This window comes from Megascapheus bottae, chromosome 21 (genome assembly GCF_031878675.1).
Source record: "Megascapheus bottae isolate mThoBot1 chromosome 21, mThoBot2.hap1, whole genome shotgun sequence".
Lineage (NCBI taxonomy): Eukaryota > Metazoa > Chordata > Mammalia > Rodentia > Geomyidae > Megascapheus > Megascapheus bottae.
Window position 1 is genome coordinate 28,722,021 of NC_143529.1, and position 23,090 is coordinate 28,745,110.

General features: G+C 38.4%; 1 protein-coding gene across 5 annotated transcripts in view; it reads right to left on the reverse strand.

Annotated features, from left to right (window-relative positions):
* Positions 1–23,090, reverse strand: part of Ap1s3 (adaptor related protein complex 1 subunit sigma 3) — an 86,853-nt gene that overhangs the window by 46,727 nt on the left and 17,036 nt on the right. Inside the window, exons 2-6 of one of the 5 annotated variants that reach the window (XR_016539155.1) lie at positions 22,890–23,068; positions 20,826–20,934; positions 10,958–11,095; positions 9,277–9,380; positions 6,848–6,964 (exon numbers count right to left, since the gene is read on the reverse strand). Coding sequence is in view for 2 of the 5 variants with exons in the window: in XM_090354905.1 (XP_090211031.1) it covers positions 10,901–11,095; positions 20,826–20,934; positions 22,890–23,068 (483 nt within the window). In the remaining 3 variants the exon portion in view is untranslated. Of the gene's footprint in view, positions 1–6,774; positions 6,965–9,276; positions 9,381–10,890; positions 11,096–11,774; positions 12,016–20,825; positions 20,935–22,889; positions 23,069–23,090 lie in introns of those variants that run through there. The other 4 variants (XR_016539154.1, XM_090354907.1, XR_016539156.1 and 1 more) reach the window with 4 other exon arrangements.

Below are 23,090 nucleotides of genomic sequence, written 5' to 3' on the forward strand. Positions count from 1 at the left end.
ATTCCAATAATGAATTTCTAACTTTGCAGTTTTCTGTATTTCAAAATGTATGTTATTTCCTTCATAAGTTTTCAAAGGCAAGCAACAGGATGTAATGAAAATGATGATTTAGAGTATTTCTAGAACCGCGTATGTAACACATTATTTGTGAGGCTATTTTCTGGTAGATTTCTCTTGGATTACGTTTTGTGATACAAACACTAATAGCAAGTGTATTCTAATCAACATAGAGGCCAATGTAATTTAATCAATTTTATTCGATTAAAATATATCAGTTTAAACAACTTATGCTTAGAATAGAAACCTAATTTTTAATATTTCCCTATTTTTAGTTAAGTAAATCTTTTCCAGTCAAATGTAGCATCTATAAAAGTAAAACACAACAAAAACTTACAATTCCAAAAATAAGCTCATCCACATAACATGTCTAGATCCAGAGATCTACATTGTATTCAGAAACGAACCCCACCTGTAGGTATCCATTGCTTTGACTTCTATAAAGACTCATATAAATGGAACTATACTGTATATGCCCTTCATGACAGCCTGATTTTGCTCAGCACAAGAATGGCATATGTACTAAATATATAAACCATTCCTTTCATTAGTGAGAAATGCTATCTTCCCCCAGTTCAATTTCTTACTCACCTGTAGATATAAATAATAGCTGTTCTGAGTTTGGGATCCTTTAAAAAGGAAGAAAATGTATAAAACAGCTGTGTTCAAATCTTTGAATATATGGGGTACAGGTATAACTACTTTCTGAGTCATATTACAAATGAATGTTTAACCAATGACCACACGACTTCACATTTATACTTCTAGAACCTGTGAATTTCAATCTCGAACTCTTCTTCAACATGTTCTAGGATCAGGCCACCTCATGGAAGTAGACAGTATTTTTCTTGTATTAGTATTTCTTTGAAACAGTATTTCTTTTTTTTTTTTTTTTTGCCAGTCCTAGGCTTGAGCTCAGGGCCTGAGCACTGTCCTTGGACTTTCTCAAGGCTAGAGCTCTACCACTTGAGCCTCAGCACCACTTCTGGCTTTTATCTATGTATGTGGTACCGAGGGATCGAACCCGGGTCTTCATGTATGCTAGGCAAGCACTTTAACCACCAGGCCAAACTCCCGGCCCCTCGAAACAGTATTTCTTTGAGTAAGAATATTAAGCATTTGGAGCATGATTTCATATTCATTGGATATTTATATCCTTCCATGAAATTCAAAATTGTTTATTTTCAGGTAGGTATAAGTATTTCAAGCCAATATATAAATAAATATTACAAGTAAATGCTGGTCTTGTTTCTCCTGTGGCCAGAAATAACTTAAAAACAAAAAGCTTTACTTTGGATTTGGGGTTCATGGTTGCAGTAGCTCACTGTGGTTGCTTGGTCCTTGTGTTTGGGCAGAACTAAATGATGGTAGGATTACATGATAGAGGCACTTCATCTCAGAGCAGACAGGAAGTTGAGACAGGAGACCTAAGCACCCAGTATAAATTTCATAATTACCCCATCAACTAAATACTAAACTAGGTAAGCACCCTCTCCCAAATAGTATTTAAAACATGAGCCAGTAGGGCACATTCCCATCTTCTAATGCAACATACATCCATCTCCAAGTCCCTAAAGGCTCAACAAAGTCTAAATTCTGAGACTCAAAGAAACACTGAGTTGTGAGCCCATGATTAGAAACTGGGTAATTCAACAATGGCTTTCTGCATATTGGAGGAAGCAGAACATCTCATAACTGCCCACTTCAAAAAAACTACCAGCCTCATGGCAAGGAGAACCAACAATGCAGTTCCAGGCTAAGAATGAAGGCCTGAAAGCTCCCCAAGCAGTCACTAGTGAAGGCTGAGGAAGATACAATGTTATGTTCACAGATGTTGACAGAATCAATTAGATTCAGTCACTCAGCACTCAGGAGGAATGGATCTTGGTAATGAGGCATATACTTAAAATATCTATCATGTAACATTAAAGTGAAAAGTACTATAGGAGACATAAGCACAATGCCAAGAGCTTTCTGAGAAGGAAGGAAAAGCAGACAGAGAGAAAATTCATTAAAGAAGTAGCAATTAAGGTAGATATTTAAAGATCTGAATTTAAACTGGGTGCCAGTGACTCTCACCTATAATCCTAGCTACTCAAATGACTGAAATCTAAAGATCATGGTTCAAAACCAGTCCAAGCAAATTCAAGGGCCTCTTTATCTCTAATTAACCAACGAAAAGCAGGAAGTGGCAGTGTGGCTCAAGAGATAGAGCACTAGAAATCAAGCCAGGTGCTTGTGACTCATACCTGTAATCCTACTCAGGAAGCTGAGACCTGAAGATCACGGTTCAAAGCAACCCCAGACAGGAAAGTCTTGTGAGACGCATCTTTAACAACCAAAAAGTGAGAAGTGGAGCTGTGGTTCAGAACGCAGGGCACTAGCCTTGAAAGAAAAAAAACAACTAACGGACAGTACCCAGGTTCTGATTTCAAGCTCCAGTACTACCAAAAGGGGAAGGGGGGAGGAGGAGAAAGGAGAGGGAGGCAAGCAGGGAAAGAGAGGCGGGAAGAGGGAGAAAGAGAGGAGAATCTGGGTAAAATGGCATTCAGGTAAAAAGAATTAAGCAAGCAACAACCAAGAGAATATAATGAAGTATGAAGGAAGGAAGATACATGACTTGAAACTTTTAGAGGTAGTCAGATCAATATAAGACTTGAGATAGGTGTAGTGACACATCTGTAATTCCAGTTTCTCAGGAGGATTTTGATCTGAGGCCAACCCAGGCAAAAGTCCAAGACTTGATCAAAAACAAAGAGCACAGGATTAGGAGTGTGGATAAAGTGGCCGGAGTGTACATCAAGTTTGTATAGCCTGTTCTTCAATTACACTTATTGGTCAAGACAGATGAATGAAGACTCTGACCTGTAATGGAGTATATGCTACTTTGACCTGTACACCTCTGGCATGTCTTGATCAAAGCTGCTACGCAAACACTTCAAAGAAGGCTGGGAAATAAAGTCTGGCTGTGTAGCCAGTAGGCAACATCCTATCTCTGCTTCATTTTCAAGCAATGTTTGTTTTCATTCAGTGCTGGTTCCTCAGCTCAGACCCAGACATGAAGGTCTTCTTTCATATATTCAGATACAAACAGTGGAAATGAGAAGCCTTAACTAAATGTTTGAAGTAGTCACAGGACTGTTTTTCCAGACTATTACTCAACACCCCCAAATCATGTCTTCTTCCTGTTCTTTCCTGCCCTCTGAAACACAGAAGACAGACCACCTGCAAAACCTAACAACAAAACTTTGACAATTTTAACAGTACTCTAGTAGTTTGTTTTTTTTCTCTTCTTCTATAATGGAATTGTTCATTTAAATTGCACTCAATATATTTCACTTGTACCATTTAAAAAAGTGAAACACATGTTTTGAATGTCATTTGCTTGTATTTCACTCCAGGAAAACAAGCTCATCCGATACTTTCACAGGGTAGCACCTTTGATCAAGACAGGTTTAATTAGACTAATGATTAGCACTGGGATCCAATCAAAGCATGTATCAATGTGCTGATTTTCTTTTCTCTTCTGGATAATGAGTGATTTAACATAGCTTGCCTCGCTACTCCATGACTTGCACAATCTATTTGCAACAAAAACAAGTCTACGAGTCTTTTCAGAGGCAGCCGGGACTACTCAAGTTCTATTCTGTTATTCCAGCTAACTAGAGAAAAGCAGATGACTCAAAGCATCCCAACAAATGTGCTATCACCTATTTGTTCATATTCATGAATCAGCCTATAAACTAGAAATCAAAAGCATAAAAGAACATTTTGAATCTAAATTAATGAAGTAAAATAGATACCTTAAGGACTGATAGCCCAGATGCAAAAGGATCTCATGATTCAAGTTTATTCATGAAGGTTCATCTTCAAGTTGAATTTCAATTTAAGTTTTGATAGAACTATCAAAAGGTGAATTTAATAAAGAAATCCCTGCAAGGTTTTGATCTTCCTGATTTTAGTTTCACATGACAAAAATCGATCATTGCTGTTTAAAATTCAAGTACACTGTCAATAGTCTGAATCAAAAACTGGCCTTCACTTTATAAATTGTTCAGAAAAGGTCATTAGTTCAGTTTCCTTGTGTTCTAGAGCATCTGAGTGAACTTCACCAGAAATTGCAGGGACCATGTGGAAAAATACACTAGCATCTACCAATGTAATCTTTTTTTGTTGGTCATGGGACTTGAACTCTGGGCTGTATTTGAACTGTGATCCTCAGATCTCAGCCTCCTGAGAAGATAGGATTCTAGGCGTGAGCCACCATGGCCAGCTTCAATAGAATTTATTGATTAGACACATTAGGAGTGACTGTAAACACAATTCACTAGTGATATTTCATAGGTTATTATAATGTGAATCCAAAGAATTATTAGGGGCCAGGCATAGTGGCTCACACCTGCAATTTCAGCAAATTGGGGGGTAGAGATTGGAAGGACTGCTGTTAGAGGAACTCAAAACACAACTGGGCATAATGGATGGTTCACACCTGTAACCCCAGATACGTGAGAGACAGAGGAAACAGAATCATAGTCTTTAATCATGAGGGTTTAAGGCCAAAGTGCAACCCTCTGAAAAAACAGAAAAACAAAACAAACACAACCTAAGCTAGGCACTGTCGGCTCATGGAGGTAAGATCTGCTGGATCAAGGATCAAAGCCAGCCTGGAAAGAAAAGTTAGCCAGACTCCATTAAAAAAGATAACAGTAAACCAACAGCAAAAATCTAGCATGGCTAAAAGGAACCCTTAGTAAAGCAAGCTTGAGTCTCTGAATTCAAACCATACCACCATGAACAAACAAATAAAAACTACAGCTAAAGGGCAAGAGGCATGGAATTTTAAAAATATTTTATTTGAAAATTTTATGCAAATTGAATATTATCTTTTCACTTGGCAATCTTCTTATAATTATATAATATAAAGAAACATGATGATTACTTTCACCACAGCCCATATAAAGTGTATCCCTAAGCCCCTCAAAATTTACCCCAGTGTGCCACGTGAAGATGATCATCTTCTGTATGTGACTCCCAGAACATTTGAGAACCCCTGTGCATAGCAAAGTGTCAAATATGGAATTATCAAGAATATTTGTAAAGCATTTAATGAGGTATGAAAATACTTTTATCCAAAAATAGAATCATAAAAACTTACACAACATGAATTGTTATGAAAAGTAAGTTTTACCAAGTCTTTTAAGTTAAAGGAACTGGAGCCATGGCTTAGTGGTAGAACATCTGCCTGGGAAGTATGAGGCCTCAAGTTCGAACCTCAGATCACACACACACACACACACACACACACTCACTCTCATACACTCACTCACTCACACATACACACCCACACAAGTTAAATATACAACTGAAGAACATCTAAACAAATTTGATTAAATTTCTATCCGGGGCCATAATTCTACTTCTAAATCATTCATTTGAGAAACTATTAGAAATTCAAAGCCTAGCGATTACTTCATATACTATCTGAATTATTTCCTTCAAACAAATTGGAATTGGTCAATTTCTCCTCTTGGCTTAGCATTTTCCTCCTAAATATCTTCTGAGTAGGAGCAACACTATCATTTTCCATTGTATCCTCTAAGAGTCTGCAACATGAGTTCTCTCCACAGCCCCCAAGCCATGCATGCACTTGTCCTAGGAAACCCTAGAAGGTCCCGTCCCTGACCAGGCCACTCGAGTGACACAATACCTCAAAACTCATGTGCAAGAATCATGGAAAGACATGATGAAGCACCAGGACAACTACCACGACTAATTCCTCATAATATCTCTGATTACATTAATACCTGGTAATGCATAATCTGCAGTATAAAGGTGACACAGATTCACAATGATAATGTCTAGCAGCAATAATAATGTCTTTGGGGGTAGGAAGGGCAGGAAGATAAAAGAGACATGTACTTCCTATATATGCTGCCAAAGTAATCAATGCCCAAAGTAAGAAACAAAACATATTAGATTTACATTCAAAAGCATGTGAAACGTTCTCAAGTAACTATAACTAAGATTGCTTGGAATAGAAGAGATTGTCTTTAAATAGTGGTAGCAATAATAATTGCTGCCATTGTTATGAATCCCTACCACTGAATTGTATCATAGTAAAAGATGTCACAGACATCATTTCTGATGTCTGAAAACCTGGGTAAATAATTTATAGAAAATATAACCCCATAAGAATGCCTTTATATTCAAAGGTTTAAAATTTTTCCATCCCAGCCTAGCTAGCAGCTTTTAAGATATCAAAACTACTGAATATCTATCTCCTCTACCATCTTTGGTTATTTTCCTTTCTTCCAATTCCAAACATACAAATGAATTTAGGACATTCATACGAGATACATTGTCTCTGATCTCTGTAAATATTTTTAAAAGTTCAGCAATATACAGGAACTCTTAACTGCTAATAATATTTCAAGTTTTACAAACCAAACATTTAGGAAAGGCATTAAAGGCATCAGGTTTACTTTATACTCAAACAGGAGATATTACAATGTATTCATAAGCATGAGCTATTACAATATGTATGGTTTTTCATCCCTCAGAAAATCAAATTCCAAAAATATATATTGCAATTATTTCTTACAAATAATCTCATGGAGTTTTAAAATTTTACACACTATTCAGTCTGCCAAGTTATACAGAAGTTATCTCCAACACAGAGGCAGATTAAGTCATCATATACAGTATACTATAGACATAGACATTTCAAATATACTATGTTAGCCAACGTGAACATTTGCTAGTTAACTAAGAATCCCTTTCTTTAAGTTACTTGTGGCATGGTTCTGCACTGGATACAAAACAATGAGGATTTAAAATTCAGCACTTGCAGTACTTGGAGTCTTCAAGTCGGTTAAAATGTAGGTTTGTTCATGTATTCTTCCATTGTCTGAAAGAGAACCATTATTCCTTTATTAAACCATACCCTCTAACAGACTTTTATATTCCTTACTATTATTGAAAAATAAAACACTTTTCAAAAATGTATGTGGACACTGAATTCTGTTCAAGAAAGGTAGTTCCCAGTTTGAGAATCCCTTGCATGTACAACCATTTGGCTGAAGTTACTTATATGTCAACTGAGGGAAACCTAAGCCAGCTCACAAAATGAGGAAAAGAAGTGGTAGTACCACAGCTGCCAAGACATCACTGTCGATTTAAGATAAATGGATCACAGGGATCACATCCAGGTACTTTGTACTACAAAAGCCTAAATGACTCGTGTTAACAGGTGTGCAGTGTCTTTATCACATGCTCTGCCAATTCAAGGAATATAAAAACACCAGGATTCTGAAGAATACCTGCCATATGTTTTGGGTAGGTCTTCCTCCAAAGTACACAAATTACCATTCTCCATCCTACTCCTCATTAGTGAACAAGTTTGCTAAAAAGCCCTAATTATTTTTCCCCAGCACTTTTTAAATGCTTAAGCAGAGTTAATTACAGGTGAAGTTGTACTATGATGTCACAAAGCCTGTACCATACTAGATTGATGGGCTTGCTCTTGCACAGCCACCTATTATAAACAGAGGCATGTGTGCAGTACCATAGCAGTAGGTTTCGCTCTAAGGGGCAGTGAGTTACCCTTAAGGAGTGAGTCCCACTTAGCATCCAATGCTTGACTTGTTTTTTAAGTTTACACCTCAGTCCATATGACTCCTTGGAACTCACCAGGAAAGACACTCGACAGCATGTGCGTAAGAGATCAGGCCATTGGCCAAGTAAAATTGCCAGAGGATACCAAGGTTAGAAAGTAGTGTTTCTTTTTTCTGTGTTCGCCTGTTCTCTTTTTGGTTTTTTTTTTTTGTTGTTGTTGTTGTTTTATTTCCAAAGTCTGACAAGTTTTTATTTGATATTTTATTTTATTTTTTTTGCCAGTTGTGAGGCTTGAGCTCAGGGCCTGAGCACTGTCCCTGGACTTTTCTCAAGGCTAAAGCTCTATCACTTGAGCCTCAGCACCACTTCTGGATTTTTGCTATGCATGTGGTACCAAGGAATCGAACCTGGGTCTTTGTGCATGCTAGGCAAGCACTCTACCACAAAGCCTAACTCCCGGCACTTGATATTTTATTTTTAAAACACAGATTCAGGCTCCATTTGACTTCATTATTATTACTTTCAAGGTTCACTCAATGTGACATGGAAATGATCTAAATAAAACCTAATTGGCTTGGAAATTTTTTTTTAGCCTAATGTCTAATCCATAAACCTCAAAGTTATGAAAACATCATGTATTTAATTTCATTTGTAGCCTGTTCTCTTTTTGAATCGCAGTGCTTCTCTACTGGAAATAGCTGAACTCAGTCACCGACACTTTCTTCTAAAGCTTGGCATTGGCCCACTCTTAAAACAGTGTCCCTGAGTTCCCATGTCTTTTAACTTGGGTAGGGGACTTCATCCTGTCCAAGCATGGGCTGATTTTGCAGGGCCTGGAGTTCATATCATTTTTAAAGGAGTACAGTTATAAATTAAGTATAATTTTTTATTGGGAACCAGAAAAGTAACAGCACATTGCAAATATTAAAAAGATGACAAGTATTAGAACCAAAATAGTATATTACCTTTACTAACAAATTGCTTGGCATTCCTCTCTATCTTCTATTAACTGTATACCTACATAGTCTCTGCAATGAAAATACCCTGATTTTGCAAATCTGACTAGAAGATGTGGCTCTACAAACACATTGCCAGGATTCTTCTGCAGACTTAAAAAAGGTTTGGTCAACCAAAAGCCATAGAGTAGCTACTTCACTGGCTTCTCTGTTCTTGATGTCTAGTTATCATCAGTGCTCACAGCACCAGATGACTCAGGAGGCTAGTCAAGCCCTGGCTGAACCAGGCTGTCAATCAAGGCACACGGAACAGACACCTAATAGTAGGTATTTTCTTGAGGCTTCTATCTCAATTGTCCATACATGACCTAAAGCTAGCACCACCTTAAAGATCCCACTCCCTTTGCCTTCCCAAGAAGCATACTAGAGTTTGTATCTTGAGATAACTCCCTACCACTTTCTGGATCTTTCTAACACCCTGTCTTTCTTGTACATTGTGTTTGCAACGTGCTTTGACTTTCTACTGCATTGTGGTTGTGGTTTCTGCATTGAAGAGTGACAGCCGTGGGGTGCGGCAAGCAGGTGCTCATGCATCCACACTTTACCAAGGTGGTAGGTGGTATCCTATTTTTTTTTTACCTTGACCTACCATTTGAGCTTCTCTTCTCAACCAGCTGCTGTCCCTAGTGGAGACACTAGGAATTGCATCCTCTACACTGTCTTCCCTCTCTCTCCTCTTTCTCTCTCTCTCTCCTACAAGAGAGAGAAGTGAGTAAACACCACTGCGTTCAATGCATTCTTTGAGATGAAAATGCCAGTTGCAGTGACTGTCTTGGCCCAACAGATGTCCTTCTTCATGTCCATCCAGCCCATGACTGGCTCCTTCCCAGGCAGGAGCAAGGAGCCAGCTCTGCCAGATGCCAACGTGCTGGGGAATCACAACTGGTGTCTGATTGACCTAGTGAGCCTCTTATTTCCGAATAGTGGGAAGAATGGCTCTTAAAACAGGCTCCTCCCTGACCTGCTAATAGGAAAATAGGGACATGAAAGACCAACAAATGTGGGAGGCACACATACTGGTGGCAGAACTGGAACAGAAACCAGGCCCCGAACACACGCTGAGATAGAGCTGATCAAATCACATCAACTGGAGGGCCAGAGACAGTGCATGAAGAGCTTTAACTCATTGAAGGGCTGAAGGGCTAATATACACTAAGTTTCTCTATTAGCTTTGCCTCTACAAGAAAATTCCCAGATTTGATATGGTATTATCAATCCCAGTATTACGGAAGCAGAGATCAGAGGACCTTGGTTGAAGGCCAGTGGGATACAGACCCCATGTCAATGAAACAAGCCCCATTTGGTGGTTTACACTTGTTATCCAGCAGAGAGAGAGAGAGAGAGAGAGAGAGAGAGAGAGAGAGAGAGAGAGAGAGAGAGAGAGAGAGAGAGAGAGAGAGAGAGAGAGAGAGAGAGAGACAGAGACAGAGACAGAGACACAGAGAGAGAGAGACAGAGACAGAGACAGAGACAGAACTTAAATAGGAGACTCTGAGGCTTGCCCCAGGCAAAAAAATATGAGATTCTATTTTTAAGTAACTAAAGCAAAATAAACAAAGGAAGAGGGCATCACTCAAGTGATAGAGTCCCTGTCTAGCAAGTACAAGGCATGAGTTCAAATCTCAGTACGACGAAAAAAGAAAATGAAAAACCCCATGACATTTTATATGAATCACAAAGAATCCAGAGCTGTACAAAATAAGTTTTTTAGGGCCAGTTTATACTGGGGAAGCAAGCCACAGTGTCCCCTTTATCTTTATGCCAAAAGTAGCACACATAAGACCTTTCCTGGAGGTATAAGAAATTTTAATTAAAATGAGAAATGCTATCTTCAATAACAAAACTATAATATTCCTGGGAATGTAATAACTACATATTGCTATTCTTCATTCCCAGGGCCACACAGGTATTTTAATGAAATCCTTTTTTTAACATCTTATGAAATTATTTTTGCAAAGAACGTATAATATCCTCACACCAAAAACCCAGCCAAACAGGACAAAGACCCATTAATCTAACTGTCTGGGTTCCTATCTTAATTTCATACTTACTGAAACTGAACAGGCTACTAAACCTCTTCATGTCTCAGTTTACTCAGCTGAAGAGTGGGAAAGCAATACTACCTACTTGGTAGAGTAGTAGAATTAAATAAGCTAATACCATTTTCATGTGTTAGAAATTACACCCAGCACAGGTGAGTACTCAATATTGGCTTATATTAAAAATATCATCATCATCTTCTTTTTCTTCTTCTTCCCCAAAGTACTAACCTCCTGTAACATGTCAGACTCTTCAATGGCTTTGACAGCTATTTTCTTGGATGTTTCCTGAATTTCTCCACCTATTATAAACTCATCAAGGATAAAATATGCCTTTTCAAAATTAAAGATGATATCCAGCTCGCAGACCTGGTGAGACAGAAACAAATGTCTGGATAAATTTGTAGTGGAATCAGAAGACACAATCACAGGGTGCAGTCCCCAGCTTTGCCAACAGCAGCACGTATGCGTCATGCCAAAAGACTGAATGACATTTTAAGGACAAAAGAATCCCAGGCTTTTAATAAAAGTAAATGCCCTTATAGTCTTAGAAGAGAATCACAAAGGTGCAATATCTAAGCACCTCCTCATATGTATATAAAATAATACATATATTGAAGTTAACTCCAAAAATGTGGAAACTAAAGCTTTCTTTCTTAATGTCTTTTTTCTGATAATTCTGTATTCTTTACCTTATATACAGTGTATTCACATGCACACCTGTGGGAGGGTGGGGGAAGGGCACCGAATCAGAGGAAAAGGGTGAAAAAGTACAACAGTACAGCATGGCTGGCTGCACCAGACATTGATGAAAGTAAACTATGTAACTTGTAGATGGGGATGGGAGTAGACGGGGATGGGAGGGAGGGTTGGAAGGGGAGATAATGAGGGAACAGATGACACTACGCTAAAGGAAATGTAGTTATTTCCAGATATATGTAAAAGGAACCCCGCTATAGATTACCTCTAAAATAGCAATTGAGTAAACTGGAAAATAAGTAAGTAAATTAAAATGAAGACCAAAAAAAGAGAGTAAACAGTAACATACTTAGATAATGCTTTACATGGTGATGGGAAATTTGAGACTGGTTAGAGGAATGTGGCTTCTCAGCTCCTGCGTCCATCTACACAAGTGAAAGCCCAGCTTACATTCAGGGCAACTTGTTCTGCCTCCTCCTACAGGTCTAGAAATCTTGCCTCTTGGCTGTAGAACTCTTAGAAGCTCCTTCTATGGAGTTAAACTTGCTCAAGTTTGGGTTTTGGTTTGCCTTTCCATACATATCTGCCAGCTGAAATGAGACGGGTCTCCTTGAGTGCTGTCATTGTCAAAAGTCTTCAGTTCTCTTCTATAGCTAGGCCTCTGCTGCACCTAATGCTCCTCAGTTTCCTGGTAATCTCTTCTCCCTCGCTCCCTTGACCTTGACAATGCCATCCAATGTTGGCCTCTTCTCTTCCTTTTCTCCTCTATCTCTGATGACTACACTTCTGCTCCCTAGCACCTTGCATTTGTTTTAAGTTGCTATATTCTGGCCATTCACATTCTCCTTAAATATTGGTGCTCCTCCATACAACCTCTTGAATCTTTGCAATACACATCTCTTCCCAGACTATCTTGGTGACTCACACAGCAATGGGCAGCCTGCAGGTGGCTCAAGAGAGCCTAGTGATCCAGCTCTGATCTGTACCTGAGCATCAGTTTCATCTTTTCACCTCAGTCCTGATCTCAAGTGGTTCTCAAGCATAGCCTTTTTCTTTGGTCCCTAGTTTGCTTAGTAGCTGCAACCTCTTTCTGTTTCATCCATGTGAGCACAGAGTTCTCCTGATTTTTGCTCTCCTTTCATTCCTCTTGCTCCCTGCCCTTGCACTCTTAGTTTGGTCACCAGTTCCTCACTGAGTAAATAAATCTCTAACCTTGCCCCTCTTGTCCACCTCAAAGCTGCCCAGCTCCTTTAGACCCTTGCAATCACCTTTCTCATGGTGTCTATGCCTGCACAAAGCCATCTATCATTCACACTGTGCAAAACTGCTTATTCCCCTCCTAACGGATCTAATGTTCAGAACAAAGTTTCAATTCTCAGCATGGCATACAAGAATCTCCGCTGCCTACCCAGATCCTGCCTCTCCCTTTCCCTGCCAGCATTCACCCCTCACCACAGTCACACATGTCAATCCCCAGTGTGCTTTCAGGCCTTTGCCCAGACACATTCCAACAATTCCTAGAATGTCCCCTCAAATGCCCTTCCCTTTGTTCTCTTGTTAGCAAAACCAAGCTCATGTTTCAGGATCAAATTCAAAGGCCAAGGTCACCAGGACTGTCAAATCCTCTTCCCTATCTGGTTTCACAAAAATGCCTCATCATTCTCATCTTCCCTGTACATGCCTGTCAATCTCTAAGCACTCCTCTGAGATCCAGGCTTAGGACACAGATTTCTTCATCATCTTCATATCTCTCCTATCTGGAACATAGTGAGGCACAAAAGGGGAATGCAAAGATTGCAGAGAAAGTGAACAAGCTGGAACCATGTATTTCTGTGTCTCAATTATGCTGGGGGATAAATAACTCTCTGATTCTTCTGAGCACTATACAAAATGAGCAAGTTGCTCTATATATTTAGGATTCATGTAAATAAACTTTCAAACTGTAGACACAACACAGTTTATGTTGACAGATTGAAAAGAATCTAGAAGTATATAAACAAATGAATACAATCTCAGGTGATAAATGCCAGCTTGGAAAAGCTTGTCCAAAAAGGTTATGGCTCATTCATTTACTAGAATTCTAACAAGTATTTGCTATATAACCAGACTTCCTGAAAAACCACCATAAGGGAAAAAATGATATGATTGTAAGTCAAATCCTCACTTTATGCACTTTTCTTTAACTTCTCAAACAAAATTTTCTGGTCAAAAAAAAAAAAAATGGATGAATATCTGGGCCAGGAGTTTGGCCTAGTGGTAGAGTGCATCAAGACCTGGGTTCAATTCCTCGGTACCATATACATAGAAAAGGCTGAGAGTGGTGCTGTGGCTCAAGTGGTAGAGCTCTAGCCTTGAGAAAGTCCAAGGACAGTGCTCATGCCCTGAGTTCAAGCCCCGACTGGCAAAAAAAAAAAAAATCGATGAATATTGACATTTATAGAAAGTGACAGAAAACTGCAATATTTACAGTGACAGTGAGGGAGATAGTGTCCCTATTAGAGAAAAGAATTCTCATGAATCACAATTAAACAACAACAATAATAAAAGCTATCAGGAAACAAGTCATAGAGAAGGCAAAAAAAGGGACTTACACACATCTAATAATGTATAATCTCAATAATAATTACAGAAACCCAAATTAATTCTTGGCTGGAAATGGTATAGACACACTCATTGCTAGTGTTATTTATAAACTTTACAGGCTGATATAAGTAAGTAGAACAAAACCTAAATGAAAAGAGAATGCAGTAATGTGTGCCAAGGACTAGTAGCCACAGCCAGCACTAGAAAGTCAGTGGATAAGAAGGGTATGGAGAGGCAGGATGCACAGCTCAGGTGGCACGGCAGCTGCCACTGAGGGACAAATGTCAGCTACTGAGTTGGAGTCCTGGCCTCAGATAAAACAAGGGGCCAGAGTGATACAGAGTGGAATAGAAAGGGGCACAGGGGATTTAAAGAAAGATCCTTCTTAACTAGGAAATATAAGCAACCATTTCTTTTCACATCAGATGTCAACTATGTGTTTAAGCCTTTCTGGGTTCCAAGAAATATGCCAGATTTATGGCAGTTAAAAAAAAAAAAAAGAAAGAGACAGAGTCTTGCATTTCTTTTGAGAGAGGTAGACAATGTTTAAATGAACAAGATCATAAGACAATGCAATAAACACTATGGATAAAAAAAAAATGGAGGTAATGATAACAGAGCAGTAACAGCCTATGTGTATGTGTGTGGGTCTAAAGGCCTGTGTGCAGGTTGTTACTTTCATTTTCCCTCTGTGTGACATGCCAAGGGCTAAGTTCACAGCATCAAACTGAGGATCTTGCATAATACACTTTCTAAATCAAAGACCCAATGCCAAGTTCTCCCATTCCACTGCAGCTGGGGAACACTGACTTTGTCTCGCTGGTTATCTTCTAACAGTGGCAGGAATGTTCTATGCTACATACAATCAAATTAGAGCAAAATAGTGATGGTGGAAGAGTCAAGTGCTGTTTTAAAGGTCTATATTATAAGCACGAAACACCTGAGCCCAGTTCAGTATCCATCCATTTAAAATGTACAAATTCTTTGATCAGACAATCCCACAAAGAATCTAATGCCCTGCTATACTCAAATCAGTGCACAATAATACACAGAAACAAATATTGTGACAGTTATCATTTTTAGCATACTTGGAAAGAACTCAAAGTTCACCCACAAGGCAATCTTTAAATAAAGTATGTGTACCTCTCTAATGGCATGGGGATTCTACATGGAAATTAGGCAGAATGAAGCAGAATTTTAAGATAACTTGTACAACTACTTACAGTATTTTTAAGTGATTAGGAATAGAACACACACAAAATAGTGTAGCAGTCTATATATTGTCTTCCCATTTATTTAAAAAGGTATTAGGTCTAGCAGTGTTCATTATTTTACAGTTTTAAGTAATATAAGCAAAAAGAAATCACAGTAGATTAGACATACTGTGACTAGAAGAAAGCAATTATCAAATGTCAAGCAAAGCAGAGGTGAGGAATTACAGTAGCAACAGCTGAGGACTTTCAAGAATTCAAGGCAGGTATACACCAGCAATCCAAGGCAGACAGGAGCCACTTAGGACAGACAATCCAGCCAAGGCACCTGACTGGCAGACACTAACGTAAGTTCTCAAGGAACTCCTTGTACCCCACTCAGAGCAGCAACCATCCCCAGGCCTGGGGGATGGCAGCGATGAGAACATCAATTTCCCTGCACCTAGTTCCAACGGGTGAGAATAAGGTAAAGTGGAATGTAGGGTAAGACAGATAGATAAAACACTCATTCAAACTTACTATATACTCAGTTCGAGAGCATTAAAAGAAATGACGCCCAGTCCCCTAGCATTACAGAGAATATTACAAATGAGCAACTATTTCTTATAATGGGACTCCAATGAGCCATTCGAGTTATTCTTTGAGTCTTGACTCCATCTGAAACTGAGGACAACATCCCAGAACCTGAGCAACATTTAAAGTTTGCATTTAATTATTCAACTATTAAAAATCCTATCAGTTCAGTACTAGTATTTTATAAATATGCCCTTGATGTTTGAATAACTCTATTACATCACCTACATGTGGTTTCCTTCTCCATAAACAATGTAAATAAACACAGGAACCTTTCTACTTACTTTTCCCCAGTGACCTAAATTCCAGCAGGCTCTGATTGCTTTTCAACTTCCTATTCTTGTGTTTTACTATAATGGGTCTTGAGGTATTCTTTCATTCTTTTTTTTCATCAGTCATGGGACTGGGTCTGGGCCTGGGTGCTGTCCCTCTACCACATTGAACTACAGTGCCATTTCTGGTTTTCTGGTAGTTAATTGGAGATAAGAGTCTCATGGACTTTTGTGCTTGAGCTGGCTTTGAACAATGGTCCTCAGATCTTAGCCTCCTGAGTAGCTAGGATTAAAAGTGTGAGCCACTGGCACCCAGGTTTGAAGTATTCTCCTGTACTCAAATACTTGTTACTGGTTAAAACCTCTAGAATCTATGAATCCCTTATCAAATTCTGTTCTAAAGTAAATACAGTTTCAAAAGTACATATAGGAAACCATTCTGATAACATGAAACTATGTAAGTACAATAAAGCTATGTAATTTATAACTGATCTGTAAATTTTACTATTCTCTCTACCTTCTGTGACCCACAAAGCAGTGTCATGTGGTTGGAAAAAGCCAATAGTTCTATTATCATTTTGATGTATAATTTTTCACATCTGTAAAATGGTAGTCATATGTATGAATAGCGAGCAAGCAGACATCTAAGTCCAGGGGAGAATCCACAGAACCCTACTTATAAGCTCAAGGAGTCATCAACATCCATACATTTTCAGTACTCAATTTTTTTTTTTGCCAGTCCTGGGCTTGAGCTCAGGGCCTGAGCCCTGTCCTTGGACTTTCTCAAGGCTAGAGCTCTACCATTTGAGCCTCAGCACCATTTCCAGCTTTTTTTCTATGTATGTGGCACCGAGGAATGGAACCTGGGTCTTCATGGATGCTAGGCAAGCACTTTACCACTAGGCCAACCTCCCGGCCCTCAGTATTCAACTTTTTAAAAAATGATAAAAAAAAAAACCTACAATCTGTAGTAAGAACTATATCCTATGGCTAAATCCTCAGATAGAGCCTTATGTACTCTTGGAGACCTTTCTTCTCTGTCTCTATAAACTGTGGTTAATGCTAGTCACTGAAGATTGAAAGATTAACCAGTTAATCCTTACAAATCTCCTGGGAACTGAAAAGTGCTAGAAAAAAAATACATAAATGAGGCATTTTGACTTATCTGTCTTTGGAAGATGATATTTTCCCATATTCCAAGTTTTCACTTGGTTATTATCTGAGCAGAACTCAAAGAAACCCTAGGTACTAGCACAAGAAAAAAAGAAAAGAAAAGAGAGATAATATTCTAAGACACTGTCAGTAAGAATCATACCTGGAATCCTTTGCTCCTTGCTGTTAATTAATAAGAACTGAACACCTTCTGGACATCTTAGCCTTGAAGTGCTCTTAGCAGCTCTTAGCTTAATGAAAGATTCATTGAATTTTTCAGTGAATTAAATTTTGATTCATGACAAAGACAAAGCTTCAAAAGGTAGGTGAGAATAGGATAGGAAACTAGTAATATAAGAATTGGGATTCATTCTGGGTCTCTCATACTTTCTCAGGACTGGTCATTAGTATAGGTTCTCCAGCATCTCCAGAAATGAGTTACTCTGGGATCTCTGGCTGAATTCTGGCTCAACAGATGGAGATCAAAATTCACTCTTAATTCATATGTCCATAATTGGTCTACTCTAGAAAAACAGAACAAGATCTGCTGTTCATTTCTAAAGAAAGAGGCACCAAAATGCCAGCCTTCCTTTGAAGAAAAGACAACATTAAGTTAAATGATCTCACATTTGGAAACATTTTATTTATGTACTTAGAAATTTCTCTTTAAAATTTTTCACTCAGTGAGGAAAGAAGAGCAAGACAAAATGACATTCATTGCTATCTAATAACTCTCAAAAAATCCTGAAGCAGCAGTTTAGACCTTGTAAAAAAGGGGAAAGAGAAAATTCTTTCAGTGCTCAGTGTTATAAAGCCTGCTGAAAATGAATCTGGACCGTATAGAATGACGCTAAATGAAAGGACCTCCAGGAAACAGAAAAAGCCATATAATGAGTGACTGTTGTCCTTAATGTACTATGTTGTCTCTCATCTCTTTTGCTGTCCCTTGGTTATCTCATATTGTTACAGTATTTCACCTTGTTATCTGATATATTTGATATATGAGTATTTGGTTATTTGAAATAAGATAGGGAAGGGGGGAAAACAAGATGAGGGGTAGGGTGGGGGGAGGGAAATGGGGACCAAGACATGAGAAAGGGTATCAATGTATGTGAAGTAATACACCTTCTATCTGGTGAATACAATGTAACCATTCTATTAGTTACAATTAAAAATATATGAAAAAAAGAAAAGAAAATGAATCTGGTAAAATTCCTCATCAATATTGCAAATACTTCTCATTCCATTACAGAGATTACAGAGATCTACTCTGTAACCAAATTCATCTAACATCAGGTGATAAAAAAAGTCTTCAGTGAACAAGGTAATAGAGCAGGGAAATCTTTCCAGATCCACTGATTTGTTTTATGAAACTGTGAATGGGATAAACGCATCAGCAGCATTTGCTAAAATCTGACCCTGAGCTGTTTTATAGAAACAAGTCACAGGTCAAGATCACAGAGACCAGCAACTTGATAGTCAGAAAATTCTTGCACTATGTCAGGATGCTATGAGCTGTTGCACATTCTGGAGCACAGATTATGGCAGGTGTGCAAGGGTAGAGGAGCAAACTGGGGCCAGTGATTGTTTAAAAATACTTTTATTATCTGTACTTTGAAATCCAAATCATTTCTGATCATTTTCATATACTTGCAATGCTCTTTATCACATTAGTGATCAGATATTGAGGTGTAATTCCCCCACCTCTGCCCGCAAGAGCTAAGTAGGATCTTACTGTAAGTTGAAGGGAGTTCTGCCTTAACTCATGGATTGTGAAGAATGAACTGCTGTTGGGTCTGATTGACTGTTGATGGATTGTGGTATGGTGTATCTGGAGGCTATTGAATGCAACTTACAATGCTTAATAAAAATCTTTATTCTTTTAGTACAAAAATACTTTCATTGTCTTCAAATAGTGATACAAAAGAGTTGCCATTCAACAGAGCAGTGTATGAATACAAGACATCTCCATCAATGTTTCAACATTCTGGGGACCACTGATTTTGAGAGCTCCAATACTAACCTAGAAGGTATAAAGTTTATTCATGACAGATGATGGAAAGTGACAGCAAAGAAAAATCCTATCTTACATCTGTGCTTTGTGGGAAATGGGCTGCTACAAAGCCAAGAAGAGAAGAATCCAGCAAAAAGGATCAGAGGTAAAATCTCAAAGCAAAGTGAATCTGAAACCCCAAGAAAACTGAACTAATGAAAGAAGTGGAAAGAAGATGATAAGCATTCGTCCAGTTTGAACAGTCAGAGACAGATTCTAGCAAAGGGCAAATAAAGAATCTCTTACATGGCTTGTAGGTAAAGGTAAGGTCTAACTGGTTGAAGCCAGAACCATGTGTGTTTTGCTTCCAAGTACAGGCACTGTGTTCCATCTAAACAAAGGATCTAACTGGCAAATACTTAGCTTGCCAGATTCACTGTGCAATCAGTGTGCACCAAGAATCAAACGCACGCTTTGCATGTATATGCAGTCCCACTGTGGTAGCAGTTTGGATGTTTGGAATTCTTTCTTCAACCTTTAACTAGTAATGAGGACATAGGAAAGCCTTTCATTCTGCTGGTGTATGAGCATTCTTGTAATATGATCACTTTTTATTTATTTATTTTGATATGCTTTCACTAGGTACATATTAGATTATAAATTTTTATGTGAGTTCTTCCTTTGTAAGTAGGAGTCATTCTTCTACATAGTAGACAAGTGTAAAACAATAGATGGATAAACAATGAAAACAGCAACAAAAAGAAAAAGAAAAAAAGATCCTAGCATTAAAGGACCCTGGAATGTAATGAATTCCAACTACAAGACACAACAGGTTCTAAAAGGATGAATTTGGTTCTTGACAATGAGAAGCTCAGTGAAAATCATCACCAAGGAAAGAGGGCTGCAGATATATATCACAAGGATGGGAAGAGAAGTGTATCAGTAGACCAGAAGCTCAGGAGACAAAACAAGAGGAGCCCCGAGACATGTAGGCCAACAACAGCAGAAATCAAGCAGAGGAAAACAAAAGAAAGTATTGTGATGAGCAGGATCCAGAGAGGGCAAAACAGGTGAAGACTTAAGAATGGTCACTACCTGGTGTTGACTGGCAGAGAGAGTTCAATGGGAGCTTTCTAATATGACAGAGTAGATGAGTTCTGAAGATGGAGTTTGTAGGATACTATTACTTAGGAGTAAATGACAAAAGGTAACAGAATAATGATTGAAGCAAAATGATTTGGTGCTTTTGTTTGTTTGCGTGGGGGTTCTTCTTTATATATTAATACTACTTCAGAATATCTGCAGATAAGAAATAAGGATCAAAACAAGAAAGGGGGGGATAAAGATAAGGAGAAATGAAGACATTAAGGAATACTTGACAATCTACTACATCTATGGTCTAACAGTCAAGATACACACATCTCCTTTCCATTTACTAAGAATTATGGGTAAGGAGGTGAGTAATAGATTATGATCCAAGGTGAGTTAAAATGATTTCTGGTACCAATGCAATTTATATTTTAGACCTGAGAGAGAAAAGGAATGCAATGAGAGATGACGGAAGCAAGAGCTGGAAGGGAAACTGACCAATACTAACTGGCCAGAACCACACTTACATTTCCAAAGTACTTGTCCAGCAACTCCACATAACGATGTACAATCTCTAGTGTCAAGAGCTCATTATCTTGATTCTCTACTGCACAGCAAAAATACAAACTAGCATACCTTGAAAAGAAAAAAATAAAGGAAAAATAGAATGAGACACTAAAAACCTAATGATGAGTTTTCCCAAAGAATACTAAGTACAGCCACCTCCTCCCTGCCAGAGATATACTCCATCCAACAATGAAAGCATCTATTTATCACAGCCAATATCCACCCAAGAAACTGGAAATAGATAAAATATTTTTTAGATTTGCATTTTTTATCATTATATGAAAGGCTCCAAACAAAATTCTACCTTGAAGGGCTGGGAGACAGTGTTCTTTGGCCTGGGGCAACCCTGATGTCTGTTCATGCCCCTCACCCATTTGGAAATTGCTCTTTGTAAAATCCAAATCCATACCAGGCCTTAGTGGTTCACATCTGTAGTCCTAACTGCTCATGAGGCTGAGATCTAAAAACTGTAGTTCAAAGCCAGCCAGGGAAAGGAAGTCTATGCGACTCTTATCTCCAACTAACCACCCAAAAGCTGGAAGTAGAGCTATGACTCAAGTAGTAGAATGTTGATCATGAGCAAAAAAGATAAAGGACGGTGCCCAATTTCTGAGTTCAAGCTCCAGTATCGGCAAACATGCCAAATTCTTGCCCAATCCTCGCAGGGGCCCTGCCCTGCCCCTACTCTCTCACTTCACATGGTGCTTATGTCATTCTGCATCTGTCTCTCAGTCTCATCAAGCTGTAAGCTTGCATCCAACAGAAGGAGCTTTGTCCACCTCTTGCTAGTAATTTATTTTATTAAGTATAATTCCGCAGAGGACCTTTCTTCTCCATCAGCTTTTAAAAATTTTTCCATGTCATTTTCTATCTTAAGCATGAGTCTATTTATATTTTTGTATATACTCACATATATAAAATCTTAAGTAGTTATTAAAGGAGTTTTCATTTAATAAAGCAGTTTATGAATTCAATATATCTTTAACAATGACACCTCCTTCAAAACCCTCATCAATCCCTCCCCTACCAACCTCTTCACTCTTCTTTTAATTTTGTTATTCTTATTATCTCTAAGTCATACAAAGTTGCTATTTAATATATCAGCTCTTATAAATGTCCTCTGTTGGGGCATTTCCAATGCGTGCTTTGCTCCTGAAAGCTGTAGTCTGGGGTCAGATGCAGCTACATTCAGACGCCGCCATAGGCATCAATTTCCTTGGTCTTCATTTCTGTCTCAGGCCTGCTTTCACGTCCATAAAATTTTCTACTATGTCATGTTATTTTAGGTAGATGTGATTTAAGAGAGAAAGAGAGAGAGAGACAGACAGACAGACAGACACTAGACAGGCCTGTAATCCTAGCTATTTAGAAGGCTGAGATCTATGGATCATGGTTCAAATCCAGCCGTGGCAAGAAAATCCATGAGACTTATTTCCAATTAACCAGAAAAAGGCCAAAAGTGGCCAGGCATCATTGGCTCATACCTATAATCCTAGCTACTCAAGAAGCTGGGATCTGAGGATCATGATTCAAAGTTAAAAGTCTGTGAGACTTTTTATTTACAATTAGTCACTGAAAAAAATCCAGAAATGAAGCTGTAACTCAAGTGGTAGAGTGCTAGCCTTAAGCAAAAAAGCTTTAAATAAGACATCTGGATTTAAGTCCTGGCTTTGCTAATTACCACTTCTATGACTATATCTGGAGACTAGATACTTCCACTCTACATCCTCAGTTTGACTGTCTGAAAATACGAATGTTATACTGTGCACCTGAGACCTTTCTTGACTATAATGGTGATAATACGTGTAATATTAATATAGAGATTAAGTACTTAGGATCTATCCTAGTACATGAAAGCCATTTCAGCCTATGAGAGTTCTTTGTTTTGTTAGTCTACTAGTACATACTTTGGGCCCTGGCTTTTACAGATTTCAGGAAAGGATAGCTTTCAGGAAACAATTGTATTGAAGACTAATACAAACCAAAGCAATTTTGAGAGTCAGTTCTCATAAAGGTACTCACACCTTTTATAAACAAGTTTGAGCTCCTTCCAGTCAATAAAACTGCTTGTTCGATGACCTCGAGAGAGAATAATCTGAACAATTTCCCGGGTTATTTTTTTCCTCTCTTTGTCAGGGAGAGTGGTGTACCACTTCTGTAGCCGTAATTTCCCTTGTCGACTGAACAGCAAGATGAAATGTATCTAGAACAAAGGAAGGACAGGG